The 18,262-nt window shown below is 43.6% G+C and overlaps 2 protein-coding genes across 3 annotated transcripts; one reads left to right on the forward strand and one right to left on the reverse strand.

The window, feature by feature from the left end:
- Positions 1–4,271: 4,271 nt before the first annotated feature.
- LOC135493949 (glycine receptor subunit alphaZ1-like) lies at positions 4,272–9,970 on the reverse strand. 2 transcript variants are annotated; one of them, XM_064781636.1, is made up of 10 exons: positions 9,830–9,970; positions 9,377–9,418; positions 8,923–9,074; positions 8,630–8,697; positions 7,983–8,215; positions 7,665–7,747; positions 7,233–7,376; positions 5,985–6,005; positions 5,204–5,562; positions 4,272–4,915 (listed from the first exon to the last, which is right to left on the reverse strand). In XM_064781636.1, exons 2-10 carry the CDS (start codon positions 9,403–9,405, stop codon positions 4,457–4,459), a joined length of 1,548 nt encoding a protein of 515 aa, XP_064637706.1. In that variant the 5' UTR covers positions 9,406–9,418; positions 9,830–9,970; the 3' UTR covers positions 4,272–4,456. The 2 variants fall into 2 exon arrangements, with proteins under 2 accessions (XP_064637706.1, XP_064637707.1); XM_064781637.1 differs by lacking the exon at positions 5,985–6,005.
- A 3,192-nt stretch (positions 9,971–13,162) lies between these two features.
- On the forward strand, positions 13,163–16,313 carry LOC135493599 (cytochrome P450 1A1-like). Its single transcript, XM_064781057.1, has 2 exons — positions 13,163–13,236; positions 14,399–16,313. The coding sequence occupies exons 1-2, from the start codon at positions 13,207–13,209 to the stop codon at positions 15,929–15,931; spliced, it is 1,563 nt and encodes a 520-aa protein (XP_064637127.1). The 5' UTR covers positions 13,163–13,206; the 3' UTR covers positions 15,932–16,313.
- The last annotated feature ends 1,949 nt before the right edge of the window (positions 16,314–18,262 follow it).

Below are 18,262 nucleotides of genomic sequence, written 5' to 3' on the forward strand. Positions count from 1 at the left end.
ACATAAGGTCTTCTCATATGACGATAACTTTGTGTGTGAAACGAATACACCATGCTTTTCTAAACATTTTAAAATAATCACTTGTATTGTGACGGTTTCTTACCACTTTTCTTCATAACCAAAATGTTCACCAGATTGCAGAGTCAAAATGAAACTGCAAAGTTGATAACAAATGAAAGGTTACCCTCATTAGTCTGAGAACAGACTCAGCAAGCAGGGCAGTCAAACGGTCAGCTGCTCAACCCATTATACTAGCAACCGCAGCGGATGAGTGGGGTTCTTTTACATGAGCTTGTGATTTTTTTAAACAACAGTGAGATATTATCTTTTTTCTGATGCTTCAAATTGAATGGACTAAGATAATGGTAGCTATGCGCAAATGTCAGCAGTTCTCTTGATCCTCTTTCAGATTATGACATTATAAGTATCATGAAAACCATCATCATCATCACATTATTTTTTAGTAGACGACCAATCCTGCTGATAGTGTTAGCCATTTAATCATATAACATGCCAGGTGTTCATATGCAGTAGCAGTATAAAGTGAATAATAACAATTGTAAACTACATGTTCATGTATTAAACATTAACCTGTGTTCAGCTTGCAAAGGTGAACCGATACCGATATCTCATCTACAATAATTGTACATGTAGGCCTAGGCTACATGTCAACCGCTCGAGGAATATTTTTCATTTTTTCTTTTCACGAGAGACCAGTCGCTGTTTCAAGTGCAGTTGGTCGTTTGGTGGTGGGGCGTTTATGCAAGCATGTCAGCTTTAATGGGTAATTTCCTTTACGGTATGGCCCTTGTTCTTCAGGATGAGTCGTATTCTGAGATGGATTGTGCTTGGTCTATCAGATTTGCTGAGTATTTGAATACACCTCGTTAAGCGGGTTCCCCTATGACTATGAGCAGCCTCCTAGCCTAATAGCCTAGTGGTTGATGCAATAGGGCACAGGTTCAATCTCTGATAGAACCCAGGATCGTCTCTCTGGATCATCTAGCCTGGCTCAAATTCCTGACTCTTCCCAACAGTTCTGAGTCTCAATATCATAATATGAACAAGATCAATAAGTGTCTGTGGGAAGAGAGTCAAGACTGTAGTCCCTTGCCCCAGTGTCTATGTCAGAGCAAGTAGACCTAAAGTTTCCCATTGAATGTATACTCTTAAGATGTAACGCAGTGGACTGGAAGTGGAAACTGACCACGTGCACGGACAACAATGCATGTAACTAGCACTACAGCATCGCTATTACACATGAACTGATGCTTACATACACACTTGGTTCATATTCTCTTTAATCAACTCACCTATAGCACAGGGGGAACTTATCTCAATAAGTCTATAAAACAAGTTCCAACAAGTTCAAAAATGTGCTCATAGAAATTAAAAACCAAAATACCCTTACCAAATGGCCGAGGACCAGCCGAAGACAATACCGGAACAATGACCCAGTTATCATGTACATCTTAGACCAATACCTCGTCCCAGCGTAGCGTTGTACAGCGTAGCGTTATACAGCGTAGCGAGGCCATGTAAAGGGCTACATCTTGAGCAGGGTGTGATGGACTGTGGACGAGGAAACGGTTAGGGTCATATTATCTAGGTCAGTCAGATTAAAGCATGACCGGCAATTCCTACCGTAGCAGTAGCTCTCGTTGCAGCTCATTGTCGGAATGATATTTTATGCAAACCGCATCGGCATTAGTGCCTGGGAAATTTTATCACGAAAAAAACACTAGGCGCATTCGAATATGTCGAATATACATGTATTATATGCGTTTTCATTTCACCAGCCGCAGTTCAAACCTCAGAAAAAAACAAATTAATAACTATCACCAATTTCCATTTAATTTGGTCCCGGAGCGTTATGGCCGGGGGTTTGGAGCAAATTTCCTTGAGATGTGAATGGGACACACCTTTGGAAATATGTTGTGGGGATTTGACAGTGCGATCAATCCTACATATTGTTACTGTTTGACAACTTGAACAGCTGTGAAATATTGGATATCAGGGGATTGATTGGTTGTGACCATTCCTAGTCACGGCTGGCATGCTAGACGGACCGCAGTTAAATTGGATGTGACGTTCCGATAATTCAATGAAACCAAGTATCGACGTTTTGATGAAAAGAGCAGGCTCGTCTATATTTGATCAAACCTAAAATGTCCATCATTGAGGACAATAGACCAGTAGCGATAGCACCAGATAAAAAAACACCTTCACTGGGCTCGAAGCCAGAATGATTCCTGTAATTTTCTTGTCATCAACCTATTCACATAGAAAACATCCCTGACAGTTTTAGTGGAACACCATTACTCCACACCCGCCTTTCATGTAGCTGTACGAGTACACTAATTTGTTAATCATAACTTCCCAGAAACACCATGTAATTGAAGTATATTTTCATTTGAGTCATATATCGGGCATGTCAGGATGACAGGATAAATGTGAGACGCTTCGAGCTTCGCTTTCGAAATGATACATCTTCATCGCTTCGATAGCATTCGAATCCTATTCGCTGCAATCCCGTTATCAAGTAAAGCTCTGGGTCGGTTCCAGCAGCAAACGGCCTCAATGATATCTTTATACACCATCTGTGTCTTGAACATTAGTGACAACAAGATAAAGGACACTTGTCATCGCTTTCCAAATGGTTTTTATCTGAATAGGACTGGTATCTCGTTCCCTGCAATCACATCACCACGTTTGGAAAGTGAAATGTACAAGATCTTTTTTCTTCTAGATGTCCCTGTTTCGTTTCTTGGAACTGACATAAGCGACGTCAAGATAAGGTTAATAAGATATTTCGATGTCTCTAATACTCGTCTCTCGTTTACTGCCATTGCACCGCCGCTGTTGAAAAGAGGCGGCATCAGCATCAAAACTGACTAAACTGCCTCTTTCTCCTTTATCTACGCTACACCAATGTTTTTGCCAGAAGCTCGGGTTCATTTCAGACGCACCATAAGTGAAACCCAGGCACGTTGTTCCGTCAGATATATGATCACCGCCAGATGATGGGAACATGGCAGAGACTGACGCTTACCATTTTTACCCCCTGTGCCAGGTTTTCATCAGCGGATGAAAAACAATATTGACATGATCGTGTTACATGAATTTTTCATGCTGGTGGATATTGGCAAGTGGCGTTATGGACAGGAATGGACAAATGCGAGATACCGTTTGTCGGTTCGTCTGCTCATTGAATTTTACTTGCTGTTTTTGCCTTGAAGATGACTAGCCCTCCAGCAGAGGAAACCTACGTCGTAAGAGAGAGTTCGCCCTCACAGAGAGTCTCGGCCTAACTGCCAGGCGAACATACGACTGCAGAGGAGCCGAGTTGGATTTTGAACATCGGTCTTACCACGCTGACAGTCCGAACGCTAACACGTACCTCAGGTATTAAGATGATGTGCAACTAAGGTCTTCAAAACCCACACACCACCAACAACACTAGTTGAATGAATTAGCGACTTGACCACGATGCTGAACTTCAACATGTGTTCTCCATCTTGAATGTGCACGCAAGTGTGTTCACTTCACCTTCTATGTTAAACACCCGGTAGAAACAGTCAATGTCCCTTTCTCAGACAGTCACGAACGTAAAGTATATTTCTCTCCAGCATCTGCGAGGAAATGAATCCATCACGATTGCAGGTGTTACGGCGTACGACTCGCTCTAATGGAGTCCCTCTTATGGTCAATCCATAGCCCACGGCAATATAGTTACCATTTGATGAGCTATGTTGGCCGGAGATAAGAGAAAGCCGGGGGTCGTAGAAGTTGAAATTGCGCCAGCTTGCTAATTGAATGTGGCGGAAGACTTTCCGCCTGAAGTAGTAATCTGTAAGGAGAGCAATATGATCGTGGGCGTGTTCCATTGGGATGTCCCTAAATGTGAACCGGACACAGGGACATAGGTGATTATCACTACCGGACACGAAACGTGAGGTAGGGAATTATCACCTATTGAAGGGGACATTTCCTCCCATAAAGAACATCTGCTGGCAATCGTAGGTTGGCTCAGATCCTTCAGCACCGAATGTCAAACATATACCCGTACTTGAAAGGGATGCTGTATCGCTAGCTGAGCAATACTGTGGCGCAGGCTTCCTCTGAAAGACAGCCGATGGACCCTCCAGTGTGTCAATTCTGGTGATTCATGTATGCGCGTACAGTATACGTTTCCTCAGTTTATATAACCTTCGCATGACGGAAGCTAGAACGGAATGGTGGACGAGGATATAAAACTCAAAAATCTCAAATAAGAATGACAAATACTGATTTATTTAAACCGCTGACAAAGCATGTATTGGACATGAAATAAATGTTGATTGAACCGATCAGCCACACCTCTTTTTGTATCCCTTCTTTGAAATATTAAGAACTAACACAACTTATCGTGGCATCTTTTCTTCAAGAGTCCATTATTTGACCAATCTCCTAATACCTAATCAAAGAATACCCCATAGCGAACCTGAGGCTCGGAACTGTTTCCTCCAATATTCTCACTAATATTGTCCCAGTCTCCGAAAGCTGTGTAGCTGCCATATAACCTCCAATAGATGGCGTTAAATACAATAAACGCCGCTGGGAACAGCCATCGTGCCGTAATATCAATGGCTTCCGCAGATTTCGAGCAACAGCAACACCCGATATTCTCATCCAAGTGGTCTTCCCAGTCGAGTAGAGGTGCCTCCGATGACCCGTTCATGGCCTGGAGGATCGGTAGCTCCGGGGGCGTTGGGCACACTGCAGGTTGCTCAAGTGGTTGTGTCAGCAACAACCCGCTGACCGCATTGTCATCGGAAGGGTTGTCATCATGCCGGGTGTAGATGTTGTTGCGAATCTGGTTGGCGTTCGCCTGGTTTGCGGCGAGGCGCTGGTCAGCCAACTTCTGTCGCCTTTTCTGGAAGAGATTTGAAAGAAACATTAAGACTGACATGAAGAGGTCTACCGGCAACGGTTCATAAAGTTCCTTGAGAAAGAAAAGATCGTAAGTGTCTTTCACATGGGGATATGTTGAACGGGTCAAAGAATGTCACCTACGACCTTTTGTGACCCAACGAACGATAACGGCGATTGAAGATCAATTCATCAATTCATTGTCACATTGCCCATTCAGAAACCCTCATTACTGTGTCACCAGGGCAGCCTATAGAATTAAACCAACCGATCGAATGTGTGCTTTTCGTACCTGCAGATTGCGTAGCTTCTTCTTGCGTGTCGTCCTATACACAGTATTCACGATGGCGAATTCGAAGAATGCAGAAAACACGAATCCGGTGATGGTCAAGAACCAGATGTCGAGGGCCTTTAGATAGGAGACCTTTGGGCTTGTCTGGCTGGCGCCGCCGCTCATTGTGGTGATGGTGAGCACGGTTATGACCCCAACCGATGCTCTGGCTGGGGTCGACTCCACTGTCAGCCAAAATGAGACCCAGGACATCATGACCAGGCAGATACTGGGGATGTAGATCTGGATCAGGTAGTAGCCGAACTGCCTCACAATGTGGATGTTCAGCTTGAGGCAGCTGTAGCGGGCCTTGTCCCCAACTGAAATATGAACATAAGAACCACATAGATGATCTCGTAAGCTATTATATATAACGCTAAATGACCACCGCGGAGATCTTTGATTTCGCACAGGTACACAGAACTGCACGGCTCTGGAATGTATTACCAAAGGAACTGACTGTGTTTTAGGATCCAGAAGCCTTCAAGAAGCACTAGAAGTGTCGGCTAGTCTACAGATCATAAACATTATTAGAGACAACGAATAACAGGACACTCGCGAGGAACCTTTCCAACTACTGTCTCTTAGCCAGGGATTGATTAAACGGGTGCTGCTTTCAATGTCAATAGGTGATGCCGAATTCTGTAGACTTTCGACAAAGTGTTTTATACACCGATTCTGCCACAAATTACACATTTTGAGCATAAAAAACCTGTCTATTTTGAGAAAAAAGAGTCCTTACCAGGCGCCTTACTACTTTTATCTATAATATCAATCAAAAAATATGATTTAAAAAATATGGTTTCACACATTTTCAGATTACATTAATGTTTGAAGAATGTAGGGTCGAGAGAGTCTAAGAGGATCCCTTATAATCAGGATACGATGGTTTTGGTAAGGGTATGAAAAGTTTTGTAAGATGATCGCATATAGACAGACGGAGAGGCTCAGAAAGAAGATCAGAAAATGGAGACGAGTAATTTTCTGGTAAAACTTCGGTTTTATGAGTAGGTCATGGCTGTTCGATTCCGTCACAAAACTGAGCTAAAAATGGTTTCCAAGATGGCCGCTTGCCAAATTAGACCTCAAGCGGTTTCGAAACGTGCCGCGCTAACATACGCCACCAGTGGAAGACGACGACGACGGGCGCCAGGTCATCGCATAGGCTCACGAGGTGAGCCAATAAAGAAAAACGAATGACAGTTATTAGATTTCAAACGATAAACCTATAAAGCTTGGGAGAGGCTAAAAGTGGGATATTTTCAGCATTCTGAAATCTGCTTGACCTTGTCGGTCAGCAAGGAACAATTACATGCCAATCTAGCGTTTTGCGGAGAGTTTAGGGCGGATGCACATTGCCGATAAGTCAGCAACGAATAATGTATAGCAAACAAATGGCATGATATGCCAACATCTTATGAGAGAGAGCGATAGCATTCCTATGCGGGAGACAATCTAGCTCATTCCAATAGGTCATGAAGACTAAAGGGTGCAATGTCACACTGTAATGGTCAAGTCGAACCTATCATATTCAGCTCTTTTGATTTCCAATCTGAATAAAAATCGTTAGGACATGAAGTAATATCGAGATCTCAAGTATGACTAGAGCAATGTAGAGAGGTTTGGGGATGTGAGCAGCGATGTTTATGCTGGTGTGAACTTTTCGATTGAATTTCTTGGTTCCTTGATGTGAAAGGCAAAAGGCTGAAGGAGTCTGGTTGAGCCATTCTGTCGAAATTTTTAACCACTACACGAATATGTCTGTCGAGATTTCTTACCCTTTTTGGTGATTTAGACACAAAAGTGGACACCTTATTCTCAGTCGCTAAAATAAGTTTTTTTTCCTTTTTTAAATGCAACGGTTACTCCACCAACATATGTTAGTTTGGTTATTCAACGAAAACACCTCACAGACCATTTGTACCTTTCTAACACACACGCAGTTTCTTTCGTTCTATTACGATATCCTAGCCCTACTTTTATAACTCACCTGCGAGGTTCTGTCGTCGCGTGCTCATACACTCCTCCGGCTCCGGAAGTCGGAGAAGATTGAACTTTGGCAGTGTGACATCACTGTTAACGGACACTGGGTCAACATCTACCCATTTGTAAACAACTTCACCGTCATGGACATCTAAAAGAAATTAAGGGACAGGGTAACCAATGAATACTTAGTATTACTTCTTATAACTTATGATAGATGTAACGTTGGGAGATAAGCCGTTGATATCTGAATAAAACAGGCGCTTCTCATCCTCAAAGGAATGTGACTATCATATTGACCAGGAGATGCCTTGTTGGTCTTCGGAACTAACTAGCATTTGCTTCCCCAGTCGTCAGACCAGCTCGGATTCAGGGTTGCTTTGTGTTGCATCTGGAGCTGAAATGGCTCCATGTGAAGACGGAATAAAGTTACAAATACCTGATTGGATGTTGAGCTCACATGTCTGATTGTCCATTGGGAAGTTCCAAAGCTGCATCGGGCAGCGCACTTTAACTGTAACTCTGAAACAAGGAAATCAGTTCGTTGGCAAGAGTAACATTACCTTATTGGTCGACTTGATTCGTAAAGGGTGACGTGAGATGGGAATGATGCGAATGATGCGAGCGTCTTACTGTATGTAATTTCATCAGTATTCATCATCATCATCATCATCATTTCCGCACCACAGCCATGACTTGGGTCTTTGCCTTCTAATGAGGTTTTCTTTTAAACGTGTGTCTTTAAGCTCTATCTTACCTGACATTCATGTAGACCGTCCCCGTAGATACTTCAATGTACGTCTCCTGGTTCAAGGTTGTCACATTGTGATAGCGAGCAGTCTTGCTGTTTACAAAGTAGAAGTTGGGCACCCAGAGTCTATCTTCCATTTCCCCGAATACTAGAATGTTCTTGTCCGGTGGAGTCTCGGTGATGTTCACCAGTCGTGAGTCCCGCCATTGTCTCATCACAAACATGTCGAGATCAAGATCCTGAGAGAGAAATATGAAAGAGATACCAGCGTTACATAGAGAAGTGTATGTTATCGCGCTTAAATGCTGTACAACTGTCTCAAAGCGTTTATGACATTCGCTCCAAGGCCTATTCCGCAACCGAGGACCGTGCACTGCGCTTCGCTTGGCCATTCAAGTCAGTTGGAAGTACCGAGTGGCTTAGCTTCTGAGTTTCTGTTATATCAAACCTTTTCAGGCAAGAACAGTTGAGAAGTCATTCTAGAGACAAACCTTTGACGTTCTGACGGCAACAAAGCTTAAATTGAGGTGCATAAACACTAGATCAACCTCAGCTGACGACACAGCTTCAATTTGGTTTTAATGACCAGCCTTCGTAACCAGCCCATTGATGCACCACAGCTTTGGGCATGAAGTCATTAGTAGGGTACTCACCATCTTTATTTCATCAATCGATGTAATACTGTTTAATATCATCAAAACCTCAACCACTGTGCGATTATCTGGAAACGACAAAGTCAGTTATGTTAGAGCACATCACTACTTGAAAGGGAACACTAGAAATCTATCTTTCCTGTGGATATACTATTGATTCCACTCAGTGGCTTCTTCAGAACTGATCTCTCGCAACTTCCTGTAACCGACCAGTTAGGCACATTTCTTTCCAAATGCATGGTCAAATGTCTTTGTCGTGTTGAAGAGAAAGATGTGATGAAGCGATAACCAACCTGCGGTATGCCAATGGGGTTTCTGCCTGTTGTCATAGCCCTCCGCCTCCAGAAACTGAATCATCTTCAACATGGAGGGACTTTCCGGGGAGGGTTTCCTGGTTGTGCCTTTTGGGCTTGGAGTCTGCTGGAGCCAGACGCCTCCAAGAATACTGAAAATGTACCGCGTAACATGAATTAACGCGAATCGCCTCTAGTGTTTTTCCTGAACATACACGATGGAACAGATTATCTACATGTTATGCCGCGATACAGATCCAGTGCTAAGCGTCCATTGAGTTTACTTGCCCTGACTTCTTCTTAATAGCTTATGGGGAGCTAACGCTTAAGTGTCTTCTTCAAAATTATTTTGGGTGGAGTAAAAGTATTAATGGGCCCCACGATTTAGTGGCCACTTCAGATTCTCTGTGTAGAAAGGGACGATCAAAAACACATTTAGTTGCGTTGTACTGACCTCATGAGCAGGAATATTTGCTTCAACATCCTACCGTTGCTTCTGAAACAGGGATGGGTTTATTAGTACGCTCAATTCTAGTCAAGAGTTTCAAGACGAGGTATTTTTCAAGTGAAAGGGATAAAGAACATTCCTTTAGATGTACTATAGGCCTAACATGCCGCCTGTCCGTTCCGTACAGGGCGATATTTATTACCAACACAGCCATCCTCATAGTTCTAAATATCAAAACCACGGCTTGACCTTTTATTTGGACGCTGGCCTTCAGGTTTGAAACAGTTTGCACATAGCTTTTCTGTCAACTCTAAAACAGCCACGACAGGAATAAAACCTGAATGGCTGGTACAATCGAGCTGCGATGCGTTATCAACAACATCACAATTGACGAAAAAAGACTCAAATAGCACGCTATTCTAGCATCAATTTAAACAATATGTAAATAAAACCACTCACCTTCGATAGCCACAAACGAATTATTAGTCTATTTTAGACTAAGTGAGATTTTAAGCTGCATATTAGCCAACTTTTGATGACATATCCGTTGGTTTCACTACTCCATAATCACGGGCATTCTCGTATCCAAAGCGAGCTTTTGCGAGAACCTATTGATCTGCTTTCCTTTGGCGCTCCCTGCTGCTTCCATCTGGGCGATTGGAGCAGCACCAGTAGTTACCACTAATACAGCAATGAGAACGTTCAATTCTAGTTAATGTGTGGACAACCAAAATGCCCTTTCTACGACTTCGCACTGTGAAGAAGACTACAAATCGGTTGTCATCCATTAACGAGAACATAGACGCCTTAGAAGTTCGGCTACCTCCCCCGCATCATTTCATTTGAGAGGAAAGAAGAAGCAGTTGTAATGGTTAGCCAAAAGTATCCGAAATGACTAGCGATTATATAAAGTTGGTTGTATCGCGCCTTGAAAAGATGACAAAATCAACCCTTCTCGAATCGGTTCGGAGGCCTTGCGGACCAAAGTTGGGTTTTGGATGAGTTCTGGTGTGTCGCATTGGCAACAAATGGAGTATCTATACATTGTAGTTTCACCTTCATGAATGTTGTCAAATCCTTATTGTTACATTATAAGAACATTGTAACTATTATCCTGCAAGAACAATGATCGTTATGAGCCTTATACCTCACATTTGTCTGGTGATATTGCTTTCTCTTAATGAGTGATGACATGATCGCTATGCGGGTAGCACCGTCAAGAGCGCACCGATGTGTTTTGTTATAACTTATATCGACCACCAATGACAACTACCATCTTCTTCCGCTTGGACTATCACTTGGAAAGGTTCTCATTCAAAGATCCTTTGGAAACTCCGATTCGAATCTCCAGTCGTGGTGTTCCTTGCCATTTCATAGTGTTTACCCTTACGCTGACGACCTATTCCCACACGAGCTGGCTACGGGTGAACATTCGTCAATCCGACATCAAACTGTGTTATGTTTTGAGAATATACAGGAGATATACCTATCTGAGAGGGACAAAATATACTAAAATCTTCACACGAGACTCGTGCTGTTTCTAAGCCTGTCGGCTGCAGATGATCTTCTGCGGCTTTCCCAATGTAAGTACAAACGCATTTAGTTCTTCGCTGTTTCTATTTGAATGGCTCAGAATGATATTTCTAACTCCATTTGTGAGCACATCGTACGTGATGATGGTGTAACAAATAAAGAACATAATCATATCAAACATGATAAAGTGATAAGATGATAAGATGAAGCTGCGCTTGTAATTTTGTTGTGCGGATATTGAATCGTTGCCACAGTTGTTGATCAATGTCATTTTAATCAATATTATAATAATATCTAGCAGGGATATGAGCTTTATACATTGCTCTGGATAAAATGGTGTTATCAAATGAATAAATTAAAGATCAGCCCCTCCACTGTAGGTGAAGGCCAGGTTACCGTGGGCAAAGTACCTCAAGTTCGCTACTTGTTTGTTCTCGCTATTGATCCGGTAGCACTTTTATAGTGCAGTACATTGGGAGGATCACCAATGTGCAGTTGGCAGGGAGATAGTAACCAACAAGCTTATCTCTGTACGTGCGGGTTTTCGTTGTGTTACCATGTGACTGATGCTGATACTGCTGGCGATATTCTATTGAAGATAGTTGGCGCTGTACAGGATTCCCGTAACTTATTGATTTCATAAACCCTAGTGAATAAGGTAAGAGAATAATTTCGTTCTAAATGGTCTTGTGTCTAACTTGATACTTTCGTCCAATCGCCACAATAGGAACTAAGGAGACGGACACAGGGACCGCGGACATGGTAGACCTTCCTGCGCCAGTGTCCTTGATTTCACACGACATGTCACAGAGACGCTATGTGAAAATTAAAACAACATAATAACCGTACGGTAACCAAACTCGGGCTGTGAACTTAAAACTGATCCACTTAGATCCATTTTCAAATACCATGGGTGATATGAATAAAGACTAGCAAATGCTCTTATCTAAAACTCCATGTACATTTACACTAGGCCTTTCTGTACAAAATTGAAGTAAAAGCATTTGCTAGTCTCTATTCATATCACCCCATATGTCAGCACACGGTGTCCTTCAGCACTATTTAATGATTTACTGAAGCCTTGTCGAGCTGTTGTTAATTAAGCGGTCGAGTCCTTGTATTCAGCTGTGTGAAGGATCGATGTCCTTGCTGTAAACAAGCATCAACTAATTCTGGAAGTGAATCGATTTGAAAAGAGCGAGAGATATGCCGGGGAGAGATGCTTCTATCACATTCTTTCAGCATGAAAACTTACTTTGAATGAACATCCTTGATCGTTGCTAATCATACGTCAAGTGACGCATTGCATCACGTTGTGGATTAAACGACCGCTTCGACTCATGTTCGGGAGAAGGAACTGCGCATTCAGTGTCTTGCCATAAATATTTCAGTGAGCGGTGAGCGTTTCAAAAGTACAAAAGTCTGTGGACCATTTACGCCTGATGAAAGTACATGTATGTCTTATTCGACTATCTGGCAAGTTATGCAGACCTTTTTTTAGGTTTTCGAATGTGAACTGTTGCCATTAAACAATGTCCAAGAAGATGACGTTATGTCCTGGCTATGGAGACCCTGATGATGACTACTAACTACCAGCGTATTGAAGAAGATGATGGCGATTACCAGCACAAAACAACCCCAACTGCAAATACTCTTGCACTTCGGAGGGGTCTCGCCAAGTAACAGCTATACAGTCAAAACGCCAGCACTTGCGCGACATTCGTGTGATCGGGGTCTGTCCAAGGCCAAAAATCGGACCAAAGTTATAATGAAGCACAGAGGTTATTGCCCTCTGTCAGGTAATTATATCTCGTTTTAGAGCAGATCATACGAAGAAGCGGGTCATCCGTTAGACTTTACAAAAGGACAAATTCGCACGGTCCATTCATGGTATAAAAGCCTGGCATGAACGGCCTCAGCCCAAGGAAATGATTGATCAATTACTGATAGATAGCGCTTACAAGACCTTGAGCTGACGTGACCTGACTTAGATAGAAGCTCAGTTGTATGAAGTCTTTCATTGAATATATCACCCATACAGTCAAATGTCAATCGATGTTGATTGTCTCATGTCCGAGGGTAACAGAAACGAAGAGAAGTAATACGAGATTTATCTGAATAAAACATTGATATGATGAGACAAGAACCCTCCAACGTCATCGAGGCTCAAGTGAGCCAGTAGCAAGAACACTTCTATGTAGAGCTCGATCGAGGCACACTTGCACATCCTTCCTTTAACGTAACCATGAGAAAGAAGACGTTCAATAAAAGGATTGACTTTCCAAGTAATCTCATTCATCAGGATGGATAACCACATTAGCCCACACTTTGAGGTAGGTTGAAGTAGCTCTTCCTCTTTAGGTGATGTTATCCGGGATCAAAGGGAATATACATGTATAAGGTGCATTTCCATTTCAATTGCGTTTTTTTTATTCAAATGATGCAGACGACGATCACAATGTTGACCTTTTATAAGCGAATGTCTAAAACATTTTTTTAATGGAAATACATCGTTAGTATTGCAGAAGCAAGCTCAATCGCCTTGCAGCGTTTGGAATACATTCCAATGGTGTCCTGGAAGGAACCCAATGTCGACATCATTATACCTGATGAAAATAACGATTATTGATATAAGAGCTATTATCATAGTGAACCAGTTGAAGGACGAGTTTGCAGCGCGGAACTCTAATGGATCTATGTTACAACCACGCGGGTCATGTACCAGTTGAAAAACACATGTAGCGCTTGCGATACCATCAGCTGTACGAGGCGGAAGCAATCGAGAAACACCTCAGCTATCATGTTCAGTCCCTAGATTGTCCATTATATAGCCGACAATAAGTCCCATCACAGACAGCCTGGGTCTATCCATAATCTCGGCCACTCAAGCTGCCTCTCTCTACTGATGGATGAATATTGAAACAACAAGATGAAGTGTCATTCCATTGGTCTTCATCCCGGCCAAGTTTATGTGTTGTTAACTCGAGTCAAGTATCGTCTGGTCTCGTTGCAGGACACGAGCCGATGATGCTCTATGCAAACTTAATGTAATGACTTATAACTTTGTGCGTCGAGCTACAAGGATCGGGCGGTGAACTCCATTTCCATTTCATTGAAACAACATCACTCAAACGAACATCAACATAGCCGGCAGCTGCTCATACGATCCCTAATTAGAGATCAAGGCTTAGAGGAATTGTGCAAGCGGTAACATTCGGATCGAAATGTTTGCTTCCTTTTACAATTTCTTTGAACATAGTGTTGTTATCGGGAGCAGGGGAGGCCTGGCTACACTCCTTTTCTATCTTATTTTGCAGTACTTGCGGGAAAAACAAGCCTTCCCAAAATAATCTGTGTTTTTCTAGGAATCTCGAAGCAGGCTTCAGCACGTCTGCTTGGACAACACGCCAGGAAGTTAGTTACACCAGAGCCGCTGAGATTCCTGAATGACATTCTGCTTTTGAGGCTGACATGTGTTCTTTTCTATCTTTGCAGATCACGTGCCTGGTCAACATGGATCTCACCGTCATCCTGGTGAGCGTGGCTGTCGTCTGCATGGTCGTGCATCTTGTTCAGAATCTGGTCACCAGTCGGCGCTTTCCCGGTGGCCCATGGGGCTACCCAATTGTCGGATACCTTCCATGGCTAGGGCCGCATCCTCAGATAACATTTACAAATTTACGTGAAAAGTATGGTGACATTTACTCCGTAAAGTTGGGGCAATGGACTGCAGTTGTTGTGAACGGTTTGGACAATCTCCGCCATGTTTTGGGGGAGAATACAGAGAGTACGAGTAGCCGTCCTCCATTTTATTCGTTCCAGTTCAATATGAAAGATCGCGGTCCTGGCTTGGGTTTCTGCCAGTACAATTCGCGTTATTTGACGATGCGGAAGAGTACCATGGACTGCGTGAGGAGGGTGTTGCGAAAGGAGGCAGGGGATGTTCACCAGACGGCTTTACAAGATGCGAAGGCACTGGCGGCATGTTTGCTAGGTCTGAACGGCGTGCCGTCCGACATCTATTCCCCTGTCTCCCTCCACGTGGGGAGTTTTATCTACGAGACGGGCTACGGAATGCAGGGCACGATTTATGAGGACGAAGATTTCATGCAATATCGTAAATATTTCAGGGATTTTTTAGAGTTCCAAGGCCACGATAACATCGTGAATCTCTTGCCCTGGACACGGTTCTTTATGAGAAAGAAAATGGCTCGTTTCCATCACACCATGTCGCTGTGGCATAGGGTCGACGCCAGGGCCAAGAAAAAACATTTAGATACATTTGACGAGAGTCATCTCCGCGACGCCCTCGATTTGATGATTTCCAAAACGAGGTCGATGACGTCTGAGGTCAAGGCCGCCGTTGGGGTAACGGATGACGACATTTTGAATTGCATTGAGGAATTGGTAGGCGCAGGGAGTGATACTCTCCCGACCTACATGCGATGGGGCTTCCTATTCCTCGCTCTTAACCCCGATGCCCAGGAATCTCTTTATCAGGAAATTGTTGACCACTTCGGCACCGATGGTGTTCCGCAGCATGACCAGCTACCAAAAATGCCGTACACGGAAGCAACTCTGACAGAAATTAACCGGCTGGCGTCCATTATACCGCTTTGCCTGCCTCATTACACAACCAAATCCGTAAAAATACAACAGTACGTCATTCCGGAAAATACGATGGTCATTCCGAATCTCCACAGCGCAAATATGGACGAATCATTCTGGGATGAGCCAAAGAAATTCCGACCAGAGCGCTTCCTTGATTCTCACAATGGCTTAAAGCGTAACCTTGTGGGGAAGGTAATTTCCTTCGGGATAGGTAAGCGCAGTTGTCCGCTTGAGGCGTTAGCGCGTTATGTGACCTTTGTATTCTTGGTGGTTTTGATTCAGCGGTGTAGGTTTGAGACAGTTCCTGGTGAACATTACGACATGAGAGGATCTTACGGCTTGTCAGTCTGGCCAACGCCGCATAGACTTATCATAACCCCGAGGGGTTCGTGTTCACGACAATCCCAGCCTCTATAATGAGACTCATGAGGTCCATCAGAGAAAGCGTTGCTATGAGGCCACCAGACATGGCACGGAGCCCATCTGGAACATAACAGTGCACAAGAGGCCACCAAGGGCATTTTAGCAGCAGAGCTAATCAGGGACATAATGGTGCTTGTGTGACCATCATGGGCTTGTTTCAACTGAGTCCATAAGAGACACCGCCGCGGTACAAGGCCTTTGAGGCAGATCAACGGGCCTTCTCGGGAACCTTCAACGGAATGGTGATTACAATAGCAGTATGAGAATGCACACAGTTCAAATTCAGGCTAGTGTAACGATTTTGGTTGTTCTCCAAATTGTTGGCAGTGTTTCCACACAAAAGACGGCTTGAGAGGGGAGAGAAATGTGTCACCCCCCCCCCCCCCCCCCACCACCCACCCACCCACCCACCCCACCCCATTGTTAACAAAGTCAATGAGGGAGACCAGGAGGCCAGAAACGGAAATATACAAAAACGTTACACCTGCATGAAGGACGTTCTCTTTTCTTTCTTCAGCAAAATAGATTATTAGTACATTTTATACCAGAATCAAGCTTTCCTTTCTTTCCTCGTCAGGCAGGCAGGACTGACTTTTGACCGATGCAACTCTATGGTCATGAGAGCAATGTTCACCATGCAAAGTTACAACCTGGCTTGACTGAGGGTAGAACTCCTCAGCTTGAGGGTAGAACTCCTCAACTCCTTAGCTGGCGACACCGGGGCCAATAGGAACTTGGTTATCGCCAAGCAACCCCCAGTTATAGACACCCAACATAGCTGGCGACACTGGGACCCATGAGAACCAAATAAGCATCTCTTGAAGCAGTAATCATCATTAGAATTCTCGTCAGCCCAGGGCTTTGATCATGGGGACAGTTCAATATGATTTCAATATAAACCCACGCGACCTTTACAAAGTTCAGGCTCTTGAGTGAATTAGAATGAACTGTTCTTTTGCTTCAAGGGCATCATGGTTTTATGGAATGAATTTAATGGATCGTCGTTCTATTTACAGTCGATGCTTCTTTGAAGTCAGTGAACGTCAATATTTTGAAAGATGAAAGCCGTGCAGATGAGAGTTTCGGGGTCCACAATTTGATCACAACTGGGCCGTGAATCAATTAGCTCTGAGCCAGGCTCTCAGTGCCTTCTGACTGTTGACCACTCGCGTTGACATTCTGACTGCAAGATTCATCAAGAGTAGGCTGCCGGCCGGCGACAATAAGACAAATTGTTCCCAATTATGATTGATTGTACCGGATACGATGCCCAGTCGGTGAATAAGTGGCTGTTGGCCATTAATCAATAAAATTGCTTGAGTAGTTGACCAGGTTGTGACACTGACACGTCCGTGGCTGTGATGATGATTGTCGCGGTACAAATTGGGCCGTGCAGATATGGCTTCATCTCGACAGTTGAGAAGGGGTAGGAGCCAGCGCGTCCCGTTGGAGATTTCCACTGAACACGCTAGGCTTTCCCAGCCAACAAACAAGGGAAGACTGTTGATTATTTTCATTAGTAGGTCCTGCAAATCCCCTTTGATAATGGCAGAACTGGATAAGGAACTAAAAGGTTCCCATCTCTGGTTGATTGCGGATAAGCTAGCTGACCCCTGGTCGTTTGATTATGGCTACAAATCTTGGTAAGTACTGACTGATTGCCCAACAACTTACGCCTGATCCCTGCGTCTGATTGACGACGTGATAGGCAACCGTTAGTGTTGACACAACAGAGATACCAGGACTGAGCCGTAGTGATAAGAACATGCGATGAAAAGTACCAATATCGAGCCTTGAGACGATTGTGATTATGTTCTATGTTTTACATCGGTCATCATGAAGTCACACAAGAATAAACAGGCACAAGCGAGGAAGGAATGTCAAGGTGTCGGACATCTTGACGCCTACATATTCAGCACGGTTCAATAGCAGTTCAATGTGCTCATGACGTGATGAGAGCAAATCTTACGGGTGGGGCGGAATACGCCATATTGCTGACATCATCGGCGCCAACAACTATTTCTTTTGACCCTGCCCGAGTCTTTCAAAACAATTCATTGATTGACTCTGACCCTGCTGACCACGATGTATAAAAACTTTTTAAAAAGGCCATTTAAACGCTAAATCAACTGCAAGCATAATCTTTTATATCACTGAGGTATATGGATACGATATGTTGAGAAAAATCTGTACAACTATCGAAATATACGACTACTTGGAACTATTTCGGCGAATCACTCTGCCACCGGCGCGACCTTGTCACAATTGCGGCGCGCTCCTTTGCATATCGCATATAAGTGGCCAATAAAATCTCCCTCACCGCAT

This window comes from Lineus longissimus, chromosome 9, assembly GCF_910592395.1.
Source record: "Lineus longissimus chromosome 9, tnLinLong1.2, whole genome shotgun sequence".
In the NCBI taxonomy this organism is placed as follows: Eukaryota; Metazoa; Nemertea; class Pilidiophora; order Heteronemertea; family Lineidae; genus Lineus; species Lineus longissimus.